This window comes from Lepidothrix coronata, unplaced genomic scaffold (genome assembly GCF_001604755.1).
Source record: "Lepidothrix coronata isolate B3197 unplaced genomic scaffold, Lepidothrix_coronata-1.0 Scaffold6, whole genome shotgun sequence".
NCBI classification, from domain to species: Eukaryota; Metazoa; Chordata; class Aves; order Passeriformes; family Pipridae; genus Lepidothrix; species Lepidothrix coronata.
The window spans coordinates 8241989-8265688 of record NW_016690186.1 but is presented as its reverse complement, the minus strand read 5'-3'; the positions used below and the strand labels follow the sequence as shown (position 1 = coordinate 8265688).

Sequence of the window (23700 nt, the reverse complement as noted above, 5' to 3'; positions counted from 1 at the left end):
TTTGCCAGGCAGCTCTTTCATCTGTGCTGTATAGTGGAGCAAGATCCAGTGTGAAGTTCTTTGATTTCTCTTTCTTTCTGACAGTTGTATTGCTGTGTAGTTGACTGGAAGTGCCTTTGTGTTGCGTGTTGTAAAGTCTGTGGTTGTGAACACTTAAGTTTGTAGTGCCCAGTATGCAAGACCTCTTTGAGAGAACAGTAGCTATTACAAAATCCTTTATACAAGAAGTTAATGCAAATGGAGAGAGCATCCTAGAGTTTGTGAAATAGCATTTACCACTTAAAATGGCTTCTGAAATGTGTCCTTGAAGTAGTTTTTTTCCTTTGATTTTTAGCTTACATAAAAGGTGGGTGGATACTCCGAAAAGCCTGGAAAATTTACAATAAGTGCTATACGGACATTAACACACTTCAGGAAATATATCAGAAGAAAACAACTCAGGAATCCTTGACTTCTGATGCTGCAAATGATAATCATATTGCTGCAGAAGGTGTAACGGAGGATTCGCTAAACAGACTGAAAGGTGCTGTTAGCTTTGGATATGGACTTTTTCATCTTTGCATATCCATGGTGCCCCCAAACCTGCTCAAAATCATCAACCTGCTGGGTTTTCCTGGAGACCGCCTACAGGGGCTTTCCTCACTGATGTATGCAAGTGAAAGTAAGGACATGAAGGCCCCTTTAGCTACGTGAGTAGCTATATTGAAATGCTTTGGTAGATAACTTAGTACTAAAAGTAAGTAACTGGAGAAAAGTCAAAACCAAAAGGTCATGTTGCTTTAAAGGAAACAACAGCAGGTAAAATAAACTCGTAGTTTGTTGTTTAATGTGCCATGGTTTAGTAAATTCATCACTTACTATTGTATGAGATCTCTCTGCTGTTAATTATTTACATATATTTGGGATTTATGTCAATATTTTGCTGTATTCTTCAGTACCTGCAGTTCTCATGTCTAGTTACTTAAATGCCAGCAGAGTAAATAGAAGCTCCCCCGAAGTCTGTGTAGATTTACCTGAATTACATTCTCTGCTATGGAGAGCATACTATTTTGTCTGAGTCATTGATCTCATTTAGCTATTTTTCCCTTACTATTGGCCCAAGATCTTTTCAATTTTTTAATTTTTTTTAAATTTATTTTAGCATCTCAGTAAAATGAGATGTTCCTTATAGTATTTTTAAAGGAGTATTTTTTGTGTATTCTTTTTCCAAGACTTCATACTGCATTCAGGTCTTTTTAAGAGGTAGACGTAATTTAAACTACCCTCATAAATTATTTTTACATTATCTACAAATTAATCCTTTTATTACTGGATCTACTGCAGGTACTACAAGATGTTATTTTTGAAACATTGACAAGCAGGAGAATTGGATTTCTGTTTGTTTTAAAAAGGTTAAGATTAAATGTTCCCGTAGATTCGTTCTTTCTCCTTTCTGGGGAAGAAAAATTATATTTTTTGGGAATGTTTCCTCCTTAAGATAGTCTTGGAAATCTTTGTGCTCTGCCCTTGTTTCCAGGAGCGATGTAGGTCATGTAGATGTCTGCCCTTCTGAAAACAGGATGTATTTCTTTTTGACATTGATTTCAAGTATGTCTGCTGATGTGTGTTTAGGTTTTTTGTTGTTTGTTTTTTTTTTTTTTGTTAGTTTTTGGGGGTTTTGGAGGGGTTTTTTTCCTTTCTAATGAGCAATTAGTTTTCAAAGTTTTCCTGTTAGTTTTTCTTTTTTCAAAATTGACGGAGTTCTAAAGGCTCAACTGCTTTGATGCAATGAGCTTTATTGTTACCTTGCCTTTGGGTGACGTGCACTGAATTGTATGTTCAGGTGCAGTTTAGGAGTATGTTGATGTATGGCAGTAGCATTGTGTTTGTTTTAAAACCAGATTGCATAATAAAAAATTCATGTCTATCTTTGTCTTTCATAATAATTTAAAAATTTCTCTGTGTAGAACGTAATCCTTAAATTTCTGTTTACAAGCTGTAATCATTTTTACTCTTACATTTCTTTTAGATTGGCTCTCTTGTGGTACCACACAGTTGTTCGCCCCTTTTTTGCCCTTGACGGCAGCGATAACAAGGCAGGATTGAAAGAGGCAAAAGAAATTCTTGCAAAAAAAGAATCTGCTTATCCAAATTCTTCTCTGTTCATGTTCTTCAAGGGAAGGATACAGCGATTAGAGGTATCGCATGTTTTCATCCTTTAGACTGATTTCTCCTCCTCACCCTTTGTTATTTTATGTTTTTCTGATGTCACTGAACTAAGCAAGCTTCAGCAAAGTGTGAGATACATGGAAAGATAATCATCTCCGTCAACAATAAAAAGATAATAAGAATGGATTAAATCCTTCCTAGTTTCAAGTTCAGATGCAAAACCAGCTCTTCCGCTACATCTATCCGAATTAACATTTTGAAATTGTTTTTCAGCTACTTGATACATTTGTGGGCTGTGCTAAAAGGAAGTGCTTTTGGTCACTCAGGAGTTTCTTGAGCTATTTCAGTTTTGCTTGTGAAGCTAAAATGTTGAGTATTATCTGCTGAGTACATAGCATTTATCTTCCCCTTTTTGTTTTATGCATTGTTCATATACAGCTAATTCTCTGGAGTAATTTCCCTTAAATAACTGCTTTTGCTTTTGAGAGGTCAAACCAGGATGTTTTCTGTTGCTAAGGGTGAGCTCTGACCCAAGCCGAAATGTATTCAGTAAGAATGTGTTTGTGAATGCTATTGCAAAGTGCTATTCAAACACTGCAGGAGCCTTTTGGGTTTTGGCTAAATTATTCTCTAAGAATCTCTGAGAATAGGAGACAAGTACTTCATACTACTCAACTCCTAGCTGCTGCTTTTATCAGACCAGAATATTTTCTGAACAATTATACTAACCAGAAAACCTAACACAAAAGCACAAACCCAGAATGTTCAAACCCTTCATCTCAACATCATAATTACAAGAGCTCATTGAGATATTAATATTGGTGGTCATTCTTTGCTGGGGTTTGCAATTAAGTCTTTCAAATACAGCTAAATATTCTGAGAGGTAACAAGAGTAACAGAACAGAGGAGTAGGCTTCAGTGGACTATCAGATTTTGCAGGCATATTCTTGCATGGGATTTGAATGTTATTTTTCTTTTTTTGCTGTTGATTTGAAGACAGTGGTGCATTTTAGGAATTACATTGTCACAGGCAAGTTGTCAGTCCTGGGGAAGTATTGCTGTTGTCTGAGTAGGAAAGATTTTGGTGGCTTTTGTTCAATTGTATGCGTATTTCATTCTTATGGTAAAAATCAGATTTGTCAGGAATAGCTACATAATGAAGGCAAAATGCAAGTACATTGATTACCAGGGTATGACTTGGTATTTTTAGTGTAATGAGAAATAAAACTCAACTGGTGCTTCTGACTTTCAGAGCAGGGTAGGGTGAAAGCCTAAACATAAGTTGCTAATAAACTGAATATATCTTTCTATGTGTAAAGAGAATATGTTTGGGATGAGTGTCAGTTTTGTGAAGTTGGTCCCTTTCTGGAGTACCAGTGTGTTCCAGAGGAGAGTTCGTTAAATGTAATCTTACAGTATTAGTGTATGAAATGATGCAGTATGTAGATGCTGCAGTACTGATACTGAAGTTTAGGTCCAGGTGAAACTTTGTGCCAGAGACAGCGTGGCCATTTTAATGAAGTTGGTTAGCTTAGGCACACAGAATGCTGTGTAGCCATGACCCTTAATCAGCAGAAAGCTTATTGGTTGCCAACAGGAATTAAAATGTCCCTTTGCTATTCATGTGTGTGTTTGCATGAGAGCTTGTCTATTCAGCAGCCTTTTCCCCCTCTTCGTTCCAAGTGGTGCTGTATCAGGGAGGTTTTGCTGTGTCTGAATGTTTTGGTTAAATGTCTAGGGCTCTTCTGTAGATTTTATTATGAATTTACATGCTTAATTTGCTTGAATGCTGTTGACATAATAGTGAAGGCAGGTATGTGACTGGTGGCAATGGCAAGGAGCTGTGCTGGATTTCTGCATGATACACTTGTGGTTACATGTGTCTTGAATCTGGGCATTGGTCTTACAGCATCCATTTCATATTAGTGCGGCCAGCAGGAACAGGGAAGTGATTGTTGCCCTGTACTCAGCACAGGTGAGGCTGCACCTTGAGTCCTGTCTCTAGTTCTGGCCTCTCACTGCAAGAAAAACACTGAGGTGCTGGAGAGTGTCCAGAGAAGGGCAACAAAGCTGGTGAAGGGTCTGGAGCTCAGTTCCTGTGAAGAGTGGCTGAGGGAGCTGGGGTTGTTTAGCCTGGAGAAAAGGATGCTCAGGGAGTATTTTATCACTGTCTACAAGTGCTGCCTGAAAGGAGGTTGTAGCCAGGTGGGAGTCAGCCACTTCTCCTAGGCAAAAAGTGACAGGATGAGAGGACACAGCTTCAAGCTGTGCCAAGGGAGGTTCAGGTTGGACATCAGAAAGAATTTTTTCACAGAGGGGGTTGTTAAGCGTTGGGACAAACTGCCCAGGGAGGTGGTGGAGTCACCATCCCTGGAGGTGCTCAAGAAACAACTGTATGTGGCACTTAGTTCTCTGGTTTAGTTGACAACGTGGTGATCAATCAGAGTTTGGACTGTATGATCTTGGAGGTCTTTTTCAACCTAAATGCTGCTGTGGTTCTGAACCAGAAGTGCTCAGATACTCATAGATTACAGACTAATATGGTGAGTTGTAATTTCCTTCTCATTTCCGAGGTGAGCGAGGAGAGCTCCTGCAAAGCCTGGGAAGTGCTTATATTGCCTTTCTTGAAACTGTTAGTGCACCAGTAGGTTTAAATTCTTTCCACTGGGCATGGGAATATTATTTGAGGTGGCTTACCAAAATTGGGAAGTCTGTACTTTAACCTATATGTACATAAAAGTATACCTGGAGCTGGGAGAAGGCAGAGTGAGAGGTGGTGTTCTGGATCTTACCTATTTCTGCTTTTCGGCTTGCAATTTTGCAATCCCTTTTTTTTTTCTTTTTTCCTTAACAGCAACACTATTTGAAGCTATTGTTTCTCTTTGATTAGGAACAGACTCTGCATATGTATATATAAACAATAAGAAATCTTTAGGGCTGGGACAAAAAACTTGGGTTCTGGGGCTTGATCCATGGAGTTCAATGGGTATAGGTGCATGTAAAGAGTCTGAATGGAAAAGTACCACATACTCCACCTGATGGGCAAAACACCATTCATACATTCAGGTGTATGAAAGTGTGTGGGATGTGCAGGCTTCTGAAAATGTTCACTGTGCTTAAATGTAATGCTGACAGGTACTCTTGGTTTTTTAGTTACTTTTTGTAGACATTTTTGTATCAGTGGTATCATTCTTATTTAGGAGTAAGAGGCTGTGATATGGAAAAGTAGACTGAGGGCAAGAGTAATAGTAAGCATTGAAAAGTCTTAAGTGAACTTTCTGGAAGAAAGTCAGTGATGTCTAAAGTTAAGAAATTTGCAGGGCTTGTGTAATGTCAAGGTTTATTTACAAGAATTGTGCTGGCTTTTCTAGTTACTTGTTCTAGGCTACAAAGTACAGTATCCTAGTTTTATTCTATTTTGATTTTGTGTCATGTCTAAGAAAAAATGGGTTTCTGTGTGCTAAGGAATAGAAAACAGAGGCTTTGAAATGTCCATATAGTGTTCTCTGGTGTAAATTGTTGCCTTTTAGCAGGAAACTACTTTCTGGTTTCCCCTTAATTTTGAACGTGAGTTCTTAAGAGCTTTACAAATTCAGAGTGCTGATTGAGAATAGAAACGTTCTGGGAGAAGGAACAGTGTCCTGAGATTTCAGAACAACTCTTTGGGGAAATGTGTGTTGGCTCGGGAAGCCGCTTGGGCCTGGTAAGCTCTGTAGATGCTTAGTTGATGGGTTGGGGTGCTTTCAGTTTTAGAGTGAAGTCAAGAAATGTAAGATTAGGGTTCTCACATTAGCTTTATTAATCTTTTTTATGGTTATATAATTCTGTAAATTACACATTTTATGTCTTAATGGGCTTTTTTGTCTTTGTATTATGTCCAAGAGAGGCATGAGTAGTTAGTGCCTGTTGAAGGAATTAAAAGTGTGTCTATATATATTTATAAATCTCAGGAACATCAGTTTCAGGTGCAGGTAAGATGTTATATTTGCAGACTCTTGAGACTTTATAATCCTTTCTGTTTATTCTTTGAAACAGTAAACAAATAGTAATTAATTTAAGAATTAACACTAAGAGTAAAAATTCATATTCCCGCACATTGTCACAATCCCTAGAGATGTTTAAAACTGTATTTATTAAGGAATGTCTCTGAAACATACTTAACCGAGATTGGTGCTGAAGGAAAAGTTAGACAGATGTCAAAACACTTGTGAGATCTAGACAGTTAAAAGGATAGATTATAGAAGATTGAATATTCAACCAACTGGACTTGTATTGAGTGGTTGGTGTTTCATGTACTGCCCCAGGCTGGTGTATGGCATTGCAGACAATGATTTAATTGCCAAGTAGTCATTGTGTGGAATAACATGTCCTACAAATAAGTGAATTCTGGTTTGAAATGTTCAGGATTTTAGAAGGCAAAGTATCTTCAAAGAGGGCTAAATATTTAGATTTTCTCTTTCTTTTTTCCATTCTCCTCAGAATCATTCAAAACATAGATTTACAGATAAGCTTTTGAACTTCCTGGCACAAAGATAAAGTTCTAAACTGACGTTATATTTTTCTGTAAGATTGGGCCCATAACAGTTATTTTCTAGGAAGGCATGTTGGGATAATGTGTAGTGGAGAGAATGTGCTGCTACAAAAGTAAACGAGGTGTACATGGCTCAGACTTCCTGGTAATTTTGAGGGCAAATATAACTCACATTCTGCCTTGCCAACAAGCATCTTAGTTTCATCACCACTGTATTTTCTAAGGGTACAGTGTTTATGTTGGTACAGGTGTGGATCCCTTTGCTGCCTGTTGTGCTGTCTTGATGCAGTATGTATTATTTTCAATGAGACTGTTCTTTAGCATCTAAAACAGTTTTCCCTGATGAGACAAAGGAGAAAACCTAAAAAATCACTTCAGAGCTCTGTGTATTCATGGACTTAAGATACAATTCTGCAGATTTGTGTAGGAATTTTTGAATTCAGTTATGCTTGCACAGATCATGGGTTTGCCCTTGCAAGGGTTTCTTTCACTTACCTGCTTAGTCAGCAGACAGGGGCTTAAAAATTCTTCTGTAATATAAATTATTATAATTGTATGTGAGAATAAATATAGGAATGCTATTAAAGCAGGTACAGGCCATATTGGAATATACAGTATGTATATGTAAAACAAATATTGTTTTGCATTCCCTCCCCATAATGACTGGTATGGACAAATCCCATCCTAGTCTGGGAAAACTAGAAATTAAGGTAGTCAAAAGAACTATCATTCTAGTTCTTAGAAGGATGTCAGCCTCTTTTTGCTAAGCTGTTGCTAACTAATGATTTTATCAAAATGTTCTTTTTTTCTCTCATGTACCTTTTTATCTTCTAATGTGTCATGCAGCATTTATGAATTCTCTATTAACTGCTGCTTAAAGTGGTTGCTGAGGGATATGGGAAAAGGTGAAAAGTTCAAAATAAATAAAACACTAATGGTACCCTTATTGTGCAGAAAGCTAAACTTCATTGGCAGATGCTAAAAATATGACTTCTAAAGGTGGAATGACTAATAAGCGTAAAAATGAGACTACCCTAAAGCTTACTGCACAAAACCAAGGAATTTCTGACGTAATAGAAAATACAGTCACTTACTTGTAAGGTTGAGAGATAATCTGAACTGGCTGTTGCTACACTGGTAAACTCTTCTATTATGTTTAATTTCCTATTAACAGAAATCTGATTGTTTTCTTTATCAAAATCAAATTATCGAACAAATTTTAAATTTCAGTCTGATTTTTTTTTTATTCTTCTTTCACTTTTGTTAGTGTCAAATCAATAGTGCCTTGACCTCATTTCATACTGCTTTGGAACTTGCAACAGACCAAAGGGAGATTCAGCATGTCTGCTTATATGAAATAGGTACGTTGGATATGTTTACGCCATAAGTGGCTCATTTTCAAGTTTAGATTGGCAACTTCAATAAGCAAACTGGATTCTTTTTATGATGATTTTTAAAAAGGTTTTAGAACACTGGCCTTTGTCTTGGATGGATTATGGTAATAAACCTATCTTCTTGTTTGGGCAAGTATTTTTCATAATAAATTTTTCTGCAAACACAAGGTGATGCAAAATCAGACTGTGGAATAAAGGGCACACTGTTCGCTTACTGAATATTATTTAAAATTAGAAATTAACTCATTTAATTTGTCCATGGAATCATCATTTCTCTACCAAAAAGTAATCAGTCTAAACCTTCACAGTTTGCAGGATCTGTATTTCATGTTCATTTCCTTCTCTCAGTAGTAGTATACGCTATATGATCTTGCATACAGCTCTTTAGAGTGGAGAAGATATGTTGCTTCAAGCTGTAAATGGGAATTTGTGACAGTGGGAAATAATAAAGGAACAAGTAGTAGCTTTTTAAGTTTTAGTATCCTACAAAATATTGTATCTAAATTTTAAAAAAGGTTTTGGTAGCTGTATAGATTTGTTGTTGCTCTGAAGTGGATTCATTGTTTTGTATGGAATCTTGTAATTCAGAATTTCTCAGTAAATTTAAACCAGGCTCTAAATATATGTAGTTCATTTACATTGTTTTTAATTTTCCAGTTACTGTTGTAATTGTTAAAGTAGCTCCAGCTCTCCTAATAGACTGTGTGTTTCAATAATGTTGACACCAAATTTGAATTACTGTACTTTCCCTGGAATTAAATCAGTTTTGCTTCTAGGTTGGTGCAGCATGATAGAGATGAACTTCAAAGATGCATTTGAATCCTTCGAAAGGCTTAAAAATGAATCCAGGTGGTCCCAATGCTACTATGCGTATTTAACAGCAGGTGAGTACATTCAGTGTGTTGGGTAGATGATAAATCAGTGATGTGCTAAGGTTTTGGCACTGTTTTGTTTTGGGAAACTTGCTAGTGTGTGCAGTGCCTTCCACACTGCCTGCTGCTTTTGCAGCTTTGTGCCAGACTTGACTTGGATAATTTTGTTTGTTTATATAATGAACACTTGCGTGCTCACACGTGTACATGCCTGTGTGTACGCCCTCTCGATGTAGATACAATTAGGATTGTCAGTGTAGTGACATGTAACAGCTGTATTGCAAAGATCTAATAAATAAATCTTTAGAGGCTTGGTGGTATTACTTCCTTTAATGGTTATACAAAAGTAGTACTGACTTGTTAGTAATCACAGAGGGTACCTGGGGAAGTTGGGATTATCATGTTTGTCAGATCCTCGGTCTAGACACTTTCTTGAAGTGAGTGTGTTTGTTTTTCTGTGACCATGTGATATCTAATCTTAATTTTTCGTGTTTTGTATCCCAGTAGTGTTAACATATTTCTGTGTTCTTACAGTGTGTCAAGGAGCCACTGGTGATGTCAGTGGTGCTCAGAATGTGTTCAAGGAAGTTCAGAAGCTTTTCAAAAGAAAAAACAATCAAATTGAACAATTTTCAGTGAAAAAGGTTAGTTTTAGCATAGGCTGACTTGTTTTGGTGCAGTAATAACATTTCAGTTCTTCAACAGTATTTTCTTTTTGAAGGATGTATCTGTTTTCTTTTGTGTTGCTTCTGTAGAATTAGTGGGAAGGAAAAAGAAGGATGGAAAAAGAATAGTGTCAAATGTATTTGAAGGATCTAGCAAAGGAAATGTGAATTATCTATTCACTTTACAACTGAAGTCATTAGTAAAGATAAAAATACATGATACTGTAGTTGCTTTGGTAATTTTCCTTCTAGCTTTGCCTTCCTTACTCCTTTTTATCTTGTCTTGATTGTAAAAGCCTTAGTTCTTTTTGAAAGCTAGGAGTTGTCTAGGAAATAGCTCCCATCTGATACCTTGCAGATGTTACTGTTTCAGCATCCAATCATTGCGTAGTGGGGACTGTGAAATACAGTAAAACTGGTCAGGCTGCATACAAGGAAGTTTTAATTTTGATCAATAGGTAAGCTCCTAAATTAGTTGACAGATTTTTGCTTTTTAGTCTAAAAGTCTTTAAGCTAAGTTACCATTGACTTACTTTCATAGAATTGTTGTGTGACTTTATGAAACAGTTAAAATTACTGTTTGTGATATATTGTTTGGGAATATTATGACCCCATAAAAGGATAAATGATGGATCTCCCTTCCTTCTTTCTCCCCACTTTGCAGGCAGATAGATTTAGAAAACAAATGCCGACCAAAGAGCTGTGTGTCCTGGCATCCATTGAAGTATTATACTTATGGAAGGCCCTTCCAAACTGTTCCCTCTCGAACTTACAGCATATGAGTCAAGGTATAATATTGATTTATTTATAAGGTTTATCATGGTATAAGCTTGATTTATTTATTTACTTCTTAAAAGGTGGGTGTATAATTTTATTCTGTTGTGTGGAGTAGCTGATCGTAGTAGCACGAAAAGTTAAACTTGTGTGTATGTGTCATAGCAAAATACACTTAGAGTAACCATAGAATGATGGCCTATTACGATTCAGCTTAATGCTTCATTGCCTGCTGCATATAGTTGTTTGTTAATCATTGTTTAAAATGAAACAATAGCGCGATAGTTACTGTTCCGAGTCACTAAACAAAATATAACTAATTTAAACGTAGCTAAAAAATAACAAAATAAATCTACCGATTTGTTTCTGCTCGTCAGTTTTCTTCTAAGAGGAAGTGGGTCGCTTGTGAGGTCATCTATGACATGATAGGCGTTCTGTTTATCTTGGCTGCTGGGACCTTGGTAGTGGTGAATGATTGCCTCTTTCTTAGTCTCCAGATGTCTTCAGATATCTGTCACATGAAGATTGTGGTAGCAGTGTTTATCATGAGGTTTACTGTACTTCTCCCTCCATCCAGCAGTCACTCTTGTTTACATTCTGCAAACAGTTTCAAATTGGCTGAAGAGAAGCTCAATGTGAGCTGGCAACGTGAGCTCCCAGCCCAGAAGGCCAACTGCATCCTGGGCTGCATCACAAGCAGCATGGGCAGCAGATAGAGGGAGATGATTCTGCCCCTCTACTCTGCTCTTGTGAGACCTTGTGAGATCCCACCTGAAGTACTGCATCCATCTCTGGGATCCTCAGCACAGGAAGAGACATGGACTTGTTGGAGCAGATCCAGATAAGGCACACACAGATGATCAGAGGGCTGAAACACCTCTCCTATGAAGACAGGCTGAGAAAGTTGGAGCTGTTTAGCCTGGAGCAGAGAAGGCTTCAGGCAGACTTCAGAGCATCTTTCAGTACTTAAAGGTGTACAGCAAGAGAGCAGGAAAGGCCCTTTTTACAAGGGCATGTACTGATAGGACAAGGGGGAATGGCCTCAAACTGAAAGAGGACAGATTTAGATTAGGTATTAGGAAGAAATTATTGTGAGGGTGAGGGCACTGACACATGTTGCTAAGAGAAGCTGTGGATGTCCCATCCCTGGGAGTGTTCAAGGCCAGGCTGGATGAGACTTTGAGCAATCTGGATGAGGCTTTGAGCAACCTGGTCTAGTGAAAGGTGTCCCTGCAAAAGGGCAAGGGAGGTGGATCTACAAGATCTTTAAGGTCCCTTCCAACCCAAACCATTCTAAAATCCTCTCTTTTTAAATTTATTTTTTATTATTATTATTTCTAGATAATTACTTGCTCATTTAGAAAATAAAACAAAAATTGTCTCCTGTGGGGTTGTCTTTTTTTTTTTTTTGGTAGTTGTGAAGTCTTGGGGATTGTATGCAATTTTCATGTTAAGCTAGAAAACTACCAGTCTTGAAGTTGAGAGTCAGGACTAGTAGTGGTGTTTTGTTCTGGTTTTAATTTAAGATAATTTGTCTGTTTAAATTGAGTGATGGCAGTGGGTTATATTCAGATCTCTAGTTTTCTAGTCACAAAGGTAATGGTAGGCTTTAAAAGCAGATTTACTCACATAAAAATAAATGTGACGATTTTTTTTGGCTGTCATTCACCTTCAGAACAGTCAGCTTTTGAGGGTGTAAAGAGTATGTGTTCTCTCCTGCACACCCAGAAGCAGTGTAGATCTCCCTTGTATAAGCTTCTATCTAGTCAGTGGTTCACATTTTAATATGAAATAGCAGTACAGATGAAAATTCAGAAATAAACTTCTTCTAAGTTTGACACTGACAGGTCTGCATCAGCCATCCCTGGCTGAAGATGTGCGCAGTGAGACTGTTTTTGATACACCTTATGTGTATCTCAAGAATATGGATGATAAGGAATTTTTTTTATATATTTGTTTCCTCTTCTCATGAACAACTGAGTTGTAATTTGCTGTGGTGGATTTCCAGGGTTTTCCTCAGGGCTAGAACTTGACTTAAAAGAATAATTTGTATCCACCTGTATCCCTGTAAGTAAAACACCAAGTAACTCAAGCCTTGCAATGATGAGTTGTCAGCCCAAATAGGTCATGCAGCCAACTCTTAGTTATCCATAGATGGCTTCTTTGGGTTATGGATTAACTGTGAATGCAGAGCTGGTTAAGATCTGGCAGGGTTTATGCAATGAGGCAAAATGTTTAAGGAGCTGTACTGCTCCAGAGACAGCAGTTAAGTGATGAAAAGGCCTGCAGGCCTCCCTGTACCCTTGCCTTCTTGGAGGTGATGGTGCTGACAAGTGTGAATGGGTCCTCATGGGACTAGTCCTGGTTTAACAGAGCTGGCTCTAATAAGCTTGATCAAAATGGAGCCTGATTCATCTACAAACTGTTCATGCATTGTGATACAGGTTTTCCTGGAAACAGAGCACTACTCAGCTGAGGCACAGTCTGTCCCTGGATCGTTGACCAGCTAAGGTCTGGCAAATAAGCCTTATTGTCTCGTCATCACTGAGAATCGTGATGCCAAAATACCCTAGTCTGGGTTTTTAGGTCCAGTACAGATTTTTGTGCGTCTGTCACTTGGCTTCAGTTCAGAACAAATCAGGTTTGTCTGAACTGTTTGCCCTGTGCTCCTCATAATTTGGGACTGTGTATTTTTTTTTCAATGTGTGGGACAAACCAGTTTCCCATAACACCAGAAGGAGGTGATTGTTTCTTAGCTTGGCTTTTTAGTGGTTATTTCAAAGACTGGTAGAGAAATGGATTCTCCTCTACTTGTGAGAAGAATACACCAACTTCCTTTGACTTCAGCTCATTAATTCCTGTTAGGAATTGCTCTCATGAGTCACAAGATTTCTTGATGAAGTTCATACAAAATGGGTTGTATTTAAAAGAAGACAAATTACTTTGCTTTATGTTAATGTTACTAGCATCTCCTTTGGTTAAATTTAAACATTGGACTAAAACACACCATAGGCCACAGTTCTTGTCTAAGGAAGGATTTCAATCCATCTTGTTTGTTTACTGGAACCTTTTCATTAAGCTTGTCAGGATGTTGATGATTCATCGGCTGTTGGTTTGAGGAATTTGCTTCTTGGTGCCATACACAAATGTTTAGGAAATTCTGAAGATGCCATTCAGGTAAGTTGTTAAATGGTAATTTACACCATTAATCCTGTTTTACAAGCTATTCTGTTAAACAGTAAATATTGTTGAGTAAGTGTTAAGCAAGTCATTAGTTTTCAGTGCTAGTAATCATTCTGGTTTGTGAATTCTAACAGGTTCTTCTAAAATCTTTTGGTTTAACATGCTGTCATTATATTCTGTGTTGTAAAAGTAGTTCACTGTGCTGAATGACCATGGCAACCAATGTGGCTTATAGTAGAAAGAGTTAAGGGGAAGGTAGGAAGATAAAAGTTATAACAAAGTTCTTGCTCTGCTAGATTTACTTTGTCCAACAATGAAAATTAATCTTTTTTTTAAAAAAGTACCTTGGAGGTTGACCTTTTGAAGGCACACATTTGCTGCTTCTCCAGGACTACTAGACACTGAGAGATTTGATTTTTAGCACACATACCAAAGAAAAAATTTGCCACTGCTTCAGGTTTTGCTCCGTAGGCAGAGCTTTCCTTTTTCCTCCTCAAAATGGAATACAATTCACATATGCAGCAAGATGCTGGCTTTGAATCCCTCCCCCCTTCTCATTTCTCTCAAGCATACCTTAAATAATCTAGGTACTTCATCACTGATGTTAAAGTTCCTTGTTAGATCTAATATTTTTTCAATATGAAGTTGGAAAACTCTTGAAACACTCAATATGTTACTTTGTTAAAATCCAGACAAGTTATTTTGCCTTGATACAGTAGTGTTGGTAAAACCATCTAGGAATCTATACTGTTGTAAATTTTTAATGTATTCTTAATTTAGCTTTGGCTAATTTCTAATGCTTAAAGTTGAATGGTGCTTCTTAATTGTTTTGAAGTATCAAACAGTCAATTTTAATAAATTACTGCAGTTTTTTGGTTTTTTTCCCTTTCATTTTTACAGTACTTTCAGCGAGCTGCAAAAGATGAACTCTGCCGTCAAAGCAACTTGTACGTCCAGCCATATGCTTGCTATGAACTTGGCTGTATTCTGTTAGACAATCCAGAGGTAATAGCATAAACTGTTTTTAAACTCTTAAAATGAGCATAAGGAGTCAGCATACCACTATATAAAGAATGAAACAAAATTTATGGGTGATAATGTATGTGAAGTTTTAAGAATTTGTTTTATACCTACTGTAAAGAAAATTACTATTTTGTGTTTAGGTTTTGGTTTTTTTCAGTCCAAGAAATGGAATGTATTTAAGGTAACAATGTCTTATTTTTTCAATATAGAGAGTGTTCCTGCTGCTGGTGGCAAAAAAAGCCTGGCCAGAATGCCTTGGGTAGGCGGGGATTTCTTGTCTACAGGTGGTATTTAGTATCATGGATGCTTAGGGTCATTTTCTTACCTATTTAAAATCCTGTTGGATGCCATTCAAGCTCAAAGAATGCTTGTAGTTATCCTTTCCAAATAGAATTTGATGCCTTCCTAAAATAGCAAGTGTTTTCAGTCATTTAAATTCCATTATAGATTGCTATATGAACATTTTGATTTTCACCCTGACTAGTGAGGGTTTTGTTGTTCAGGGTGAAGAGGAAGATAATCCACCTGGCTTTCAGACTGTCCAAATGGCTTGGCTGATGATACATTTGATTGTTTAGGTCTTTGCACGTACTCTGCCTCCTAGGAAATCTGGAGAATCTTAAGAGTAGAGCAGCTTGTGCACCACTTGTGCATTTGTGATGTTTTCCTTCCTCAAACGTGTAACAGCACTACTTGGAGTTTATGCCACCTTGTGTAGTACATCCTTAATCAGATTGAAAGTTGGAGGAAGTGGTTACAGGGTAGTGACTTGAACCCCCCTTCATTGTATGTAGTGTATGGTTAGGCTGATAATATCTCATATTCTTAAGAAGTAGTTGTGTTGATAGTTTCTCATATTCTTAAGATTCTGTTTTCAGTTGGTTTTGATGTTGTCACGTATAATCATCTGAGCTGAACCTTCCCCTCTCTCAATAAAAATGATTGTCATGACAAAGGACAGAATTAGAAAATGCTTTTAAAAGTAAATGTACTTTTTGAAAAGTCTGCTGCCCTAAAACTTGGAGCTGGGCCTTGAAGCCTAGAAGGGAGGTCTGAGTCCTGTATTATTCTTTCTGCCTTTTTTTCCATGTTCCTGTTTAAATTTGATGGTGTCAGGTGTCTCTAAATAAAGGGTGTGGTGGGTAGTGAAGTTATGTGGTTATTTGGAGAATATGAGAGCAGTCCTTCCTTCCTCCTGCTTTACATGTAGGATGTGCACACAGTAACCAAACGTGCCTCATATTGGGTCTTTGAGGGCTGCACAAGCTTGGCACGTAGCGCTATAGGGAACCTGTGGTAGTGCTTAGTGTATGAAGGACATGCAGAAAACTCCCTCTTGTGGCACTTAGGCAATGAGGAGATAAATGATGCTTAACTTGAATAGAGTGGGATGAGATAGGGAAAAGCAAGAGCTAGAATTAGAGGCAAGTGGATGCTGTTTATAGAAAATTTCATTTACTAACTGCGGTGTCCTGGTAGAGCTCTACAATGGCTAAGAAAGGAATAGGATTTTATGAATCACATTTACAAGAGAGGCAGAGCATATTACAGACCTGAGCAATTTTAGTATTAAATTTATACTATGCATTTTAGTATAAAAACCATGCTGTTATTAAATTTACTTTGCTTTCAAGTTATTGTTAAGCATAATTACATGTTTGATTTACCATGTCATCTGGATCATCTTTGTTATTTTAAATTGAATTCTAATCAAGTTCTTCTTGATGTAACCATATTAAAATCTTGAAATTTACAGATGTTTTTGTAGTTGTCTTAGACACTGAGTGTAATGTAACCAGTAAAACTAGATACAGTCATATTTAGGTACATATGAATAAGGGAACTTCATTTTTCTATATCTTATTTATTTGTAAGGCTTAAATTAAAGATGTACTATATAAGAAATAAAACAGGAGCTTCTCAGCAGTAAATATTAATCTGCAAATATATTTTTATTTCCATAAGAGTTTGAAATTGAAATTTCTGGAACAACTCTTAATGCTTAATATCCATTAACTTTTTTTGTAAATAAGTGGCTTAAACTTTAATTAAGAAACAAAAACTACTGTAATGATCAATTAGTCAATTATTTGTAGCCTCGTTTGTTCCCTTATACATTCTTGTAGCTCACCATCATCGGCAGCGACTTGCATTTTCTATAGACTAGAAATACATAATACTGTCTTGGGTGCCTCATTAATATTTCTAGTTTCCTAATTTGAGAGGCTTTTGTCTGCTCAGTACCTTTTTTCATGATAGGGGTGCTACTCCAGACTGACCATGTCCTTTACTTAAGATATTTTCTGTAACATTTTTGATGTGTTTCTAATGCAGTGTTTGTCTTTTCATAGACTGTGCCAAGAGGCAAAACCTTACTGCTCCAAGCCAAGGTAAAAACCAGGCACTTTCAAATTTAGATTTTTGAGATGAGGGCATTTGGGAGGTTGTGGTTTTGGGGCAGGCGGAGTGGATGTTAAGTGGTGGTGTCCCTCCCCTATAGCCTACAACACTATCATATAGATATGCATGAATGTATGTATATGATCCACACTTATGTATGTTACATAGCTATGTATTCCTAGGTCAGTCATAGCAGAGCCCATTTTAGTGACCTCTCCTGGACTGTTAGAACCTTGCTTTTTTCAACTAAGATTTTGCTACAGAAATTTTGAAAATGACAGCTCTTCACTCCTTGTCAGTTCCAACTGGTTCCTGCCTTGGGCTAGAGCTTTTTGAATATCTCTAATAATTCTTTTGCTTTGGGTAACGTCGGGATATTGCAACATGCAATCTCCAGTTCACCTCTTTTCTTTTGGGCTCTTTTGTAACATGACTTCTTAAGCACTAGTAGCAAAATTGTCTTCATGTCCTGAAGTGAAGGAGGCTAACAGTTATATGTTTGGTGTTTTTTTTCTTGTTTTTTTTTTCCCCCCAGGAGGAATTTTCTGGCTATGACTTTGAGAACAGATTGCACGTCCGCATACATGCAGCCTTAGCCTCTCTAAGGGAAGTAGTTCCACAGTGATGAACAGCAAGTCTTGTTATCCTTTCCCACAGTTTCTGCACTTTAGGATGAAGCAGAAGAAAGAGCTGTTGGGAAGACCAGCTTTTCTTCTGAAAACCACTTGTGCCAGAGACACTTTCCCAGTATGGTCAGAGTTGGTATGGCTTAGTAAAACATTACAATTTTAACTAAAGGTAAATCAACCAGGAAGAAGGTTAAGTGACCTTGTGTTTTTAACTCATTGTTTTTTATTTTGTTTAAACCAAGCTGAACACAATTGCTTGCAACTGTGGGTGAGCCTAAAGAAGCACACGTAATTTACTTAAACAATATTGGCAAATGTGATTTTTACCTTTTAAAACAGATCTAGATCTAAAATATGCCAAGGGGAGCACTTCTGGTTTGATTAGAATAATACAATAAAAGTAATTGGTGTAAATGTTGAAGTTGGAAATGGTCAGAATACTTCTTTTTCTTTACACATTTGCCAATACACAGGAGGAGGAAAACTGTTCAGCCACAAAAAGCAGATCTTACTAAATTTTAGTGGCTTATGTCAGTTACCTCATGATTACTAATGTGTGAATTTTAAACCTCTCATTGGCTTCCATTTTCTGTCTCATCCCTCCCAACCCAGCTCAGATTCATGATATGAATTTATGTCAATGTTTATGATCTCTGCTTCTGGTACATTCCAGTCAAATACTTGGACATGCAGTTACAGCGTGGGCAGTTCTTATTTCCACTCTTAATTTTCTGAATGTAATGTTAAAATACATAGGCCAGATACAGTAATTTTATGTATTTTTCATTCAAGCTGCTCAATCTTTGTAGCAGTGACCTTTACAGGTATTCTAAAAAAAAAAAAAAGACACCAAACCACAAAACACAAACCCAAAAATTTGCTTTGGTAGTTACACCAATACTACGATATCCTGAGTCTCTGTATGGTATTTCAAACCTGTGGTGTTAAGATATTGCTATACCTCAAGAGAGCTTAAAACTTTTCTCCTGACCGTATAATTTTTAATACTTGGCCATCTGTGTGCTTATCTGTAGCTTTTTTTCCATTGCCTGTAATACGTACTATTTTCTTATGTTTTATATTCAGTTAATACCATATTCTAGGAAGGTGAATATTTTTTAAAAGAAGCTTACGAATGGAAATCTGACCAGAAAGTTAGTTGAATTATATTACTTTGCAAAGCGAAGAAAACTGGATATCCTTGGAAAGAGTTATCTAAAAGCCTTATCTTTACTTTGGTCAGGTTGCCTTAAACAGTTCCGTAGCTTAAATTTTTTTTTCTTCTTACCTTTCTGGAAAGCATGTTGCCAAAGTTTTAGACCTTGCCCACACCTAATCTTCATTGATTTGCTTTTGAGGTTACATCTAAAGCAAGACTGATACGGAGGAGAGAAGTAATGTCCTATTTCGTAGGCCAGATGAAATGGTTGAGACACTTATTTCTCTCTAGAAATACTCAGTTCTGCTATGAAACTAGAGCAGGTAAACACTTCTGTTGCAGTTCCTGAAGGAGAGGAGGGACTCTTAAAAAAAGCAGTTTTATTTTTCTATAATCTAGGTGTGTTACAGATAGTACACTGGAGTTTTTTTATTCCATTTTGACAGTAATTAGGCATAAATGAGTGTTCAACCTTATTTGGTCAATCCAAATAAGTATTGACTAGAAAATGGTATATTGTATATATATAGTGACTGCTTAGAGTTCAAAAAATTATTTTAAAAATGGGCTTTAAGGTACTTGAAATCTTATTTTGTCGTATCTGACTTTTAATGTTTTGCAATCAAAGACACAGTCTATTCTGGGTAAATAGGTGGAAACAGTACAGTACTGGCAAAAATCCTTTACACTCCTTAAATATATGAGACTAGGCTGTTCAGGACACAAAGCACCTGCATGCAATTTGTGTTGGGATATTTAAGGTCTGCATACTTGGAGGTAGCTGGCAAATTGTAGTAAATTTACTAAAAGGCCTGTTCTCACCAGGCCAGGAGTGGGAAAGACACTATATGTTCATGTAACAGTTTAATAACTGTGCAAATTGCGGCTTTTCTGTGGACTTAGCAAATCATCACAGCTGTATGTTTCTGTATTAATTATTTTTTCCTTCTCCTCGTAGGAGAATCTCCTACATTGTAAATTGCAAAATTATTTTTTATGTTAGATTGTGCCTGTGATGAGAAAAATCTCAACGGTATTTTGTGTTAACTGTCAAGTTTTTATACTTTGGAACTCGGAGGCATGGTCTAATAGCAATAATGGAATATGCATCTTGCTAGTTAATATGTTAAGGCCATCTTTACGGGGACAGGTTATTTTTTGTTGATGTTGATGCAGTTTTTATCTCAATATGACTCCTTTCAAATAAATAACTAGACTTTTTAGATGTCACAAGGTGGCATATTTATTGTGATGTACTGTAAACGTTGTTAATTTACAGAAATTGCACTTTTATATTTCTGAGTAAAATTAAAAGAAATGTGGACATGAGTTTTGTTCCTTTGCTCCTTGAGTTTGTCTTTTAATTGGTGGCCTCCTGAACAAGAGGATAGCAAGTATTGGGAAAACTTCTGGGATGTCAAGTGACTCTGTAACAAAGTTTTCTAGTCAGCAATTACCTCTAGTCTTTGTTCTTCCAATATAATTACAGTCTTCTGGTTTAGAAAGTGAGTTACATGTCATGTTGAGCTCAACCGTAGAGTGAACAAGGTCTAAGAGACATTTTTAACACATGAAATTCACTTGTTCATTGAAGAAAAAGAACCACATACAGTTGTATTTGTTGTATTCCTACACCTTTGAAAAATGTTTCTAATTTACTCTAAAGCAAGCACTTTAATTTCTCCTCTCTCTGACTTTGAATGCTTGTTTCATATTCTAGTTATGCTTTATTCCTAAATAAAATTCCCTAAATACTGTATTGAATTGCTTTTCAATTAACAACAATGTGATTGTCTTTCCAACAATTGATTGTACTTGTGTTTAAAGATTGCTCTGTACCTGCTTGAAGTTTGAACAGGAGCAAGTGTTAGGTTGGTGTAGGGGCCTGTACATGGTGTTACAAGGGTGCCAATCAAACTTTGCAGTGGGGTGAAAGCAGCACTTGGATTCCCTTTCCAGCCACCATGCCGAAATACTAACAGCGGAAGGAAGCCCTTTCACAAGAACTTATGCAATCCCAAACAGGTACTGTTCAACCTAACCTTAAGAAGTAAATGTATGCTTATCTGTCTTTTAAGGCAATTGGGCAGCCATTGTCATCTGCCAGAAGCTTTTCAGGCAGCCTAGACCACAGTGGAAAACTGAAATTTAGGAGGAATAGACTCCACTGAAATTTAGGAGTAAGATGAACTGGTATGCTGACTCTGATCCTTCATCCTGAAGGAGCTGTATGACAACTTATTTTCTATAAATTCTAGGAAAAAAAGGCAGAAAGGGCAATTGTTTCACTGCTCATTACAGTTTGAGTAGATGCTTATGCAATATTGTCTTGCATTCACATGTTTTCAGGTGAGCTAGAAAATACTTCAAAAACTGCTTTTATCTGGAAAAGTTGACTTACAGAATATGGAAATACACAGGCAAGTTCTAGTTCTGGTTCCCTTTGATCAAAGGACAATTAAAGTATGGTATTTTATACAGAGATTCAAAAAGCATGAGAAGCTGCTGTTTCTGCACTGAGTTATCTGTGTCTATATACAATGCTCTTAATTTATGGCAAAGCACATTCTTGTGTGAAATTAGCTGGTGTACAAGATACACTGGAAAAAAAGATGAAGTTCTTTTACAAAAGGCCTAACTTTGTCACAATCCTGGAGAATCTGTATTTTCCCTGAACTTCAGAACTTGTTCAGTTGAAGTTATAAAAGTGTGCCATTGTTAGGAGATGGTGAAAAGTGTTATTCCCACTCACCACCCCTTTTCCCCACCCCACCCGTTTCCCAGCAGATGGTAGGAAATTCAACTTGAGGCAGGCTTTCCAGAATTAAATGCTGAATTATTTCTATTTCTGACCATTTTTTTAATGTATGTTTGGGCCTCACAGCTGGACCCAGCATAGGTTACCAGGGTAGGTGCCTATTAGAGTTGCATATTGCTTCCCTGCTTCTGCTCAGAACCCCTTTGCTTAGTACTCAAGATTTTTATGACCTACGTAGCCTCTGTGTTTTAACTGCCAGTGCGTTTTAGCCAGGAGGAGTTCATGTGCTGCTGTCTTACTACAGCTGTTAGCCCTAAGTTTTTCAGTGCTGCTTTTTCCAAAATGCTGTGTGTCTTTTGATGTAACTCATTCCGAGATGGTGTTCCAGTCAAATAAATTGCTCCACTCAGCAGGACTGGCTGGTCCTCAGTGTTTTTCAGTCATTTCTGGCAAGCTGTGCTTACCTGTAGGAGATGTCCAGGTGGGCAGAGAGAAAAACCAACTGGCTTAAGTTGAAGATTTGAGAAGGGAGGGACAAAGACGTTGTTAGACTTTGCNGCAGTCTTTCACTAAAAGCAGTATGTTTACTGTATTGAAAACAGATAGCTGTACTTCTGGGACATAGATCTCTTCCCAGTTAATGATTGACCTGGTCCTTTTTTTGGTAGAAAAATATGGCTTATCTGTGGCCTTGATTTGACAAAAGGTGGTAGGTAGGACAAGGTAAATGGCCTCAGTTGGGCAGACTACTTGTAGGCTGACAGGTTCTTCCCTTTGGGGCCAGAGGGGCACATGAATCAGTAGAGTAGCTGATAAGATTATTCTCCATGGCTTCCAAAACCAGCATTCAAGTTCCAGCACAGTGAATTAGTTTCCAGACATTTTTTCATATAGCTGCTCTGAAGTTTCAGACCGACAAAATTTTATGTTAGGGCCTGCAGCCTTCTTAAATATTTATGGATGTTTATGGTTCTGTTACCTCTGATAATATATTTTTCTATGGTTTATGACATTTGTAGTTAAGTGTCTTTGAAGCTTTGGCTGCGCAGAGTTTTGCAGACCTAGAGTTTTGAAAGTTTTTCAAAGAAGCAAATTTACAAGTTTTAACTTCTGCTCTGTATTCAGTGAGGATGGTTTCGAAGTAACCACATGACTAGCAGGTATGTGTAATGCCTTTATGAAGTCCTGCTCCGCCCATATGTTCTCAATACAGAAATCCAGACTTTGGATTACTATCCCTACTCAAAAAATGATAAAATTTCTAGTTTTTGTATATATATATATATATATATATATATATGAAGGGGCCAAAACCCAGCTTTCACCAAAAGGAAGCTCGGTAAATTTGAATCATAAACCTTGGAAAACAAGAGCTGACAAACATCTTGTGATCTGAAGAAATTTGGACCCTTGTCCTGAGACCTGTTGATGTGCAACCCGGCGATACAAACCTGGTTCCAAGCAGAATTAAGAAAGGACCTTTTAAGATGATTGTTAAAACCATGTCTAAACCCCTGTAATCCCTCCATCCCCCATGTAATGCTACTTGAAAAAAAATTAACTATTTGAAAATTGCAGTAAAAACTTGTGTAACTCCCTAATTAACATAGGTTGTCCCCTTCATTAACACGTCCAGCCTCGATGCCTTTAAAATTGTGTTTTCGCGTTCAATAAAGCATTCCAGTTTTCCCCATGCTGGAATTGTGTCTAGTTTTATTTTTCAGACCGTCACTTACATATATATATTCTTGAAATGTATCCTGTTATTTCTATAGGAAAGCTATTCTTCCTGATTTCATAAGTCATAACATATTAATATTTGATGTTTTTAATTTTATGGTCTGTGTTGTCACTCTCCAGGACGGAAGACTGAGAAATTACTTTCTAAGGATTCTTTTATGGAAGAAGCATTTTGTGGTGAGTTTACCATTAATATACTTTTCTGTGAATGAACTTGAAAGTGATAGGTCATTCAAAATTAACAGAGTATTCTGTTACAAATGTGTAACTTTTTAAAGGAAGCTATTGTAGGTTTTCTAAATGCTTTAGCAGCAACAAATTTTACTGCTGGAATTCCCCTCAGATTTATGTAGAGGTGCAGACATCTAAGAATGCAAGAGCAGGTAGGTAGATGATGGTTTTCCAATGGTGATGAAGACTAATC

At 37.1% G+C, this 23700-nt stretch overlaps 1 protein-coding gene across 1 annotated transcript in view; it reads left to right on the top strand.

The window, feature by feature from the left end:
* Positions 1-20107, top strand: part of TTC39C (tetratricopeptide repeat domain 39C) — a 36612-nt gene extending 16505 nt beyond the window's left edge. Inside the window, exons 5-14 of the mRNA XM_017831611.1 lie at positions 335-689; positions 2009-2177; positions 7947-8040; positions 8850-8957; positions 9480-9589; positions 10275-10398; positions 13464-13561; positions 14468-14572; positions 16942-16980; positions 17526-20107. Coding sequence (XP_017687100.1) covers positions 335-689; positions 2009-2177; positions 7947-8040; positions 8850-8957; positions 9480-9589; positions 10275-10398; positions 13464-13561; positions 14468-14572; positions 16942-16980; positions 17526-17615 — 1292 coding nt within the window. The 3' untranslated portion in view covers positions 17616-20107. The remainder of the gene's footprint in view (positions 1-334; positions 690-2008; positions 2178-7946; positions 8041-8849; positions 8958-9479; positions 9590-10274; positions 10399-13463; positions 13562-14467; positions 14573-16941; positions 16981-17525) is intronic.
* The last annotated feature ends 3593 nt before the right edge of the window (positions 20108-23700 follow it).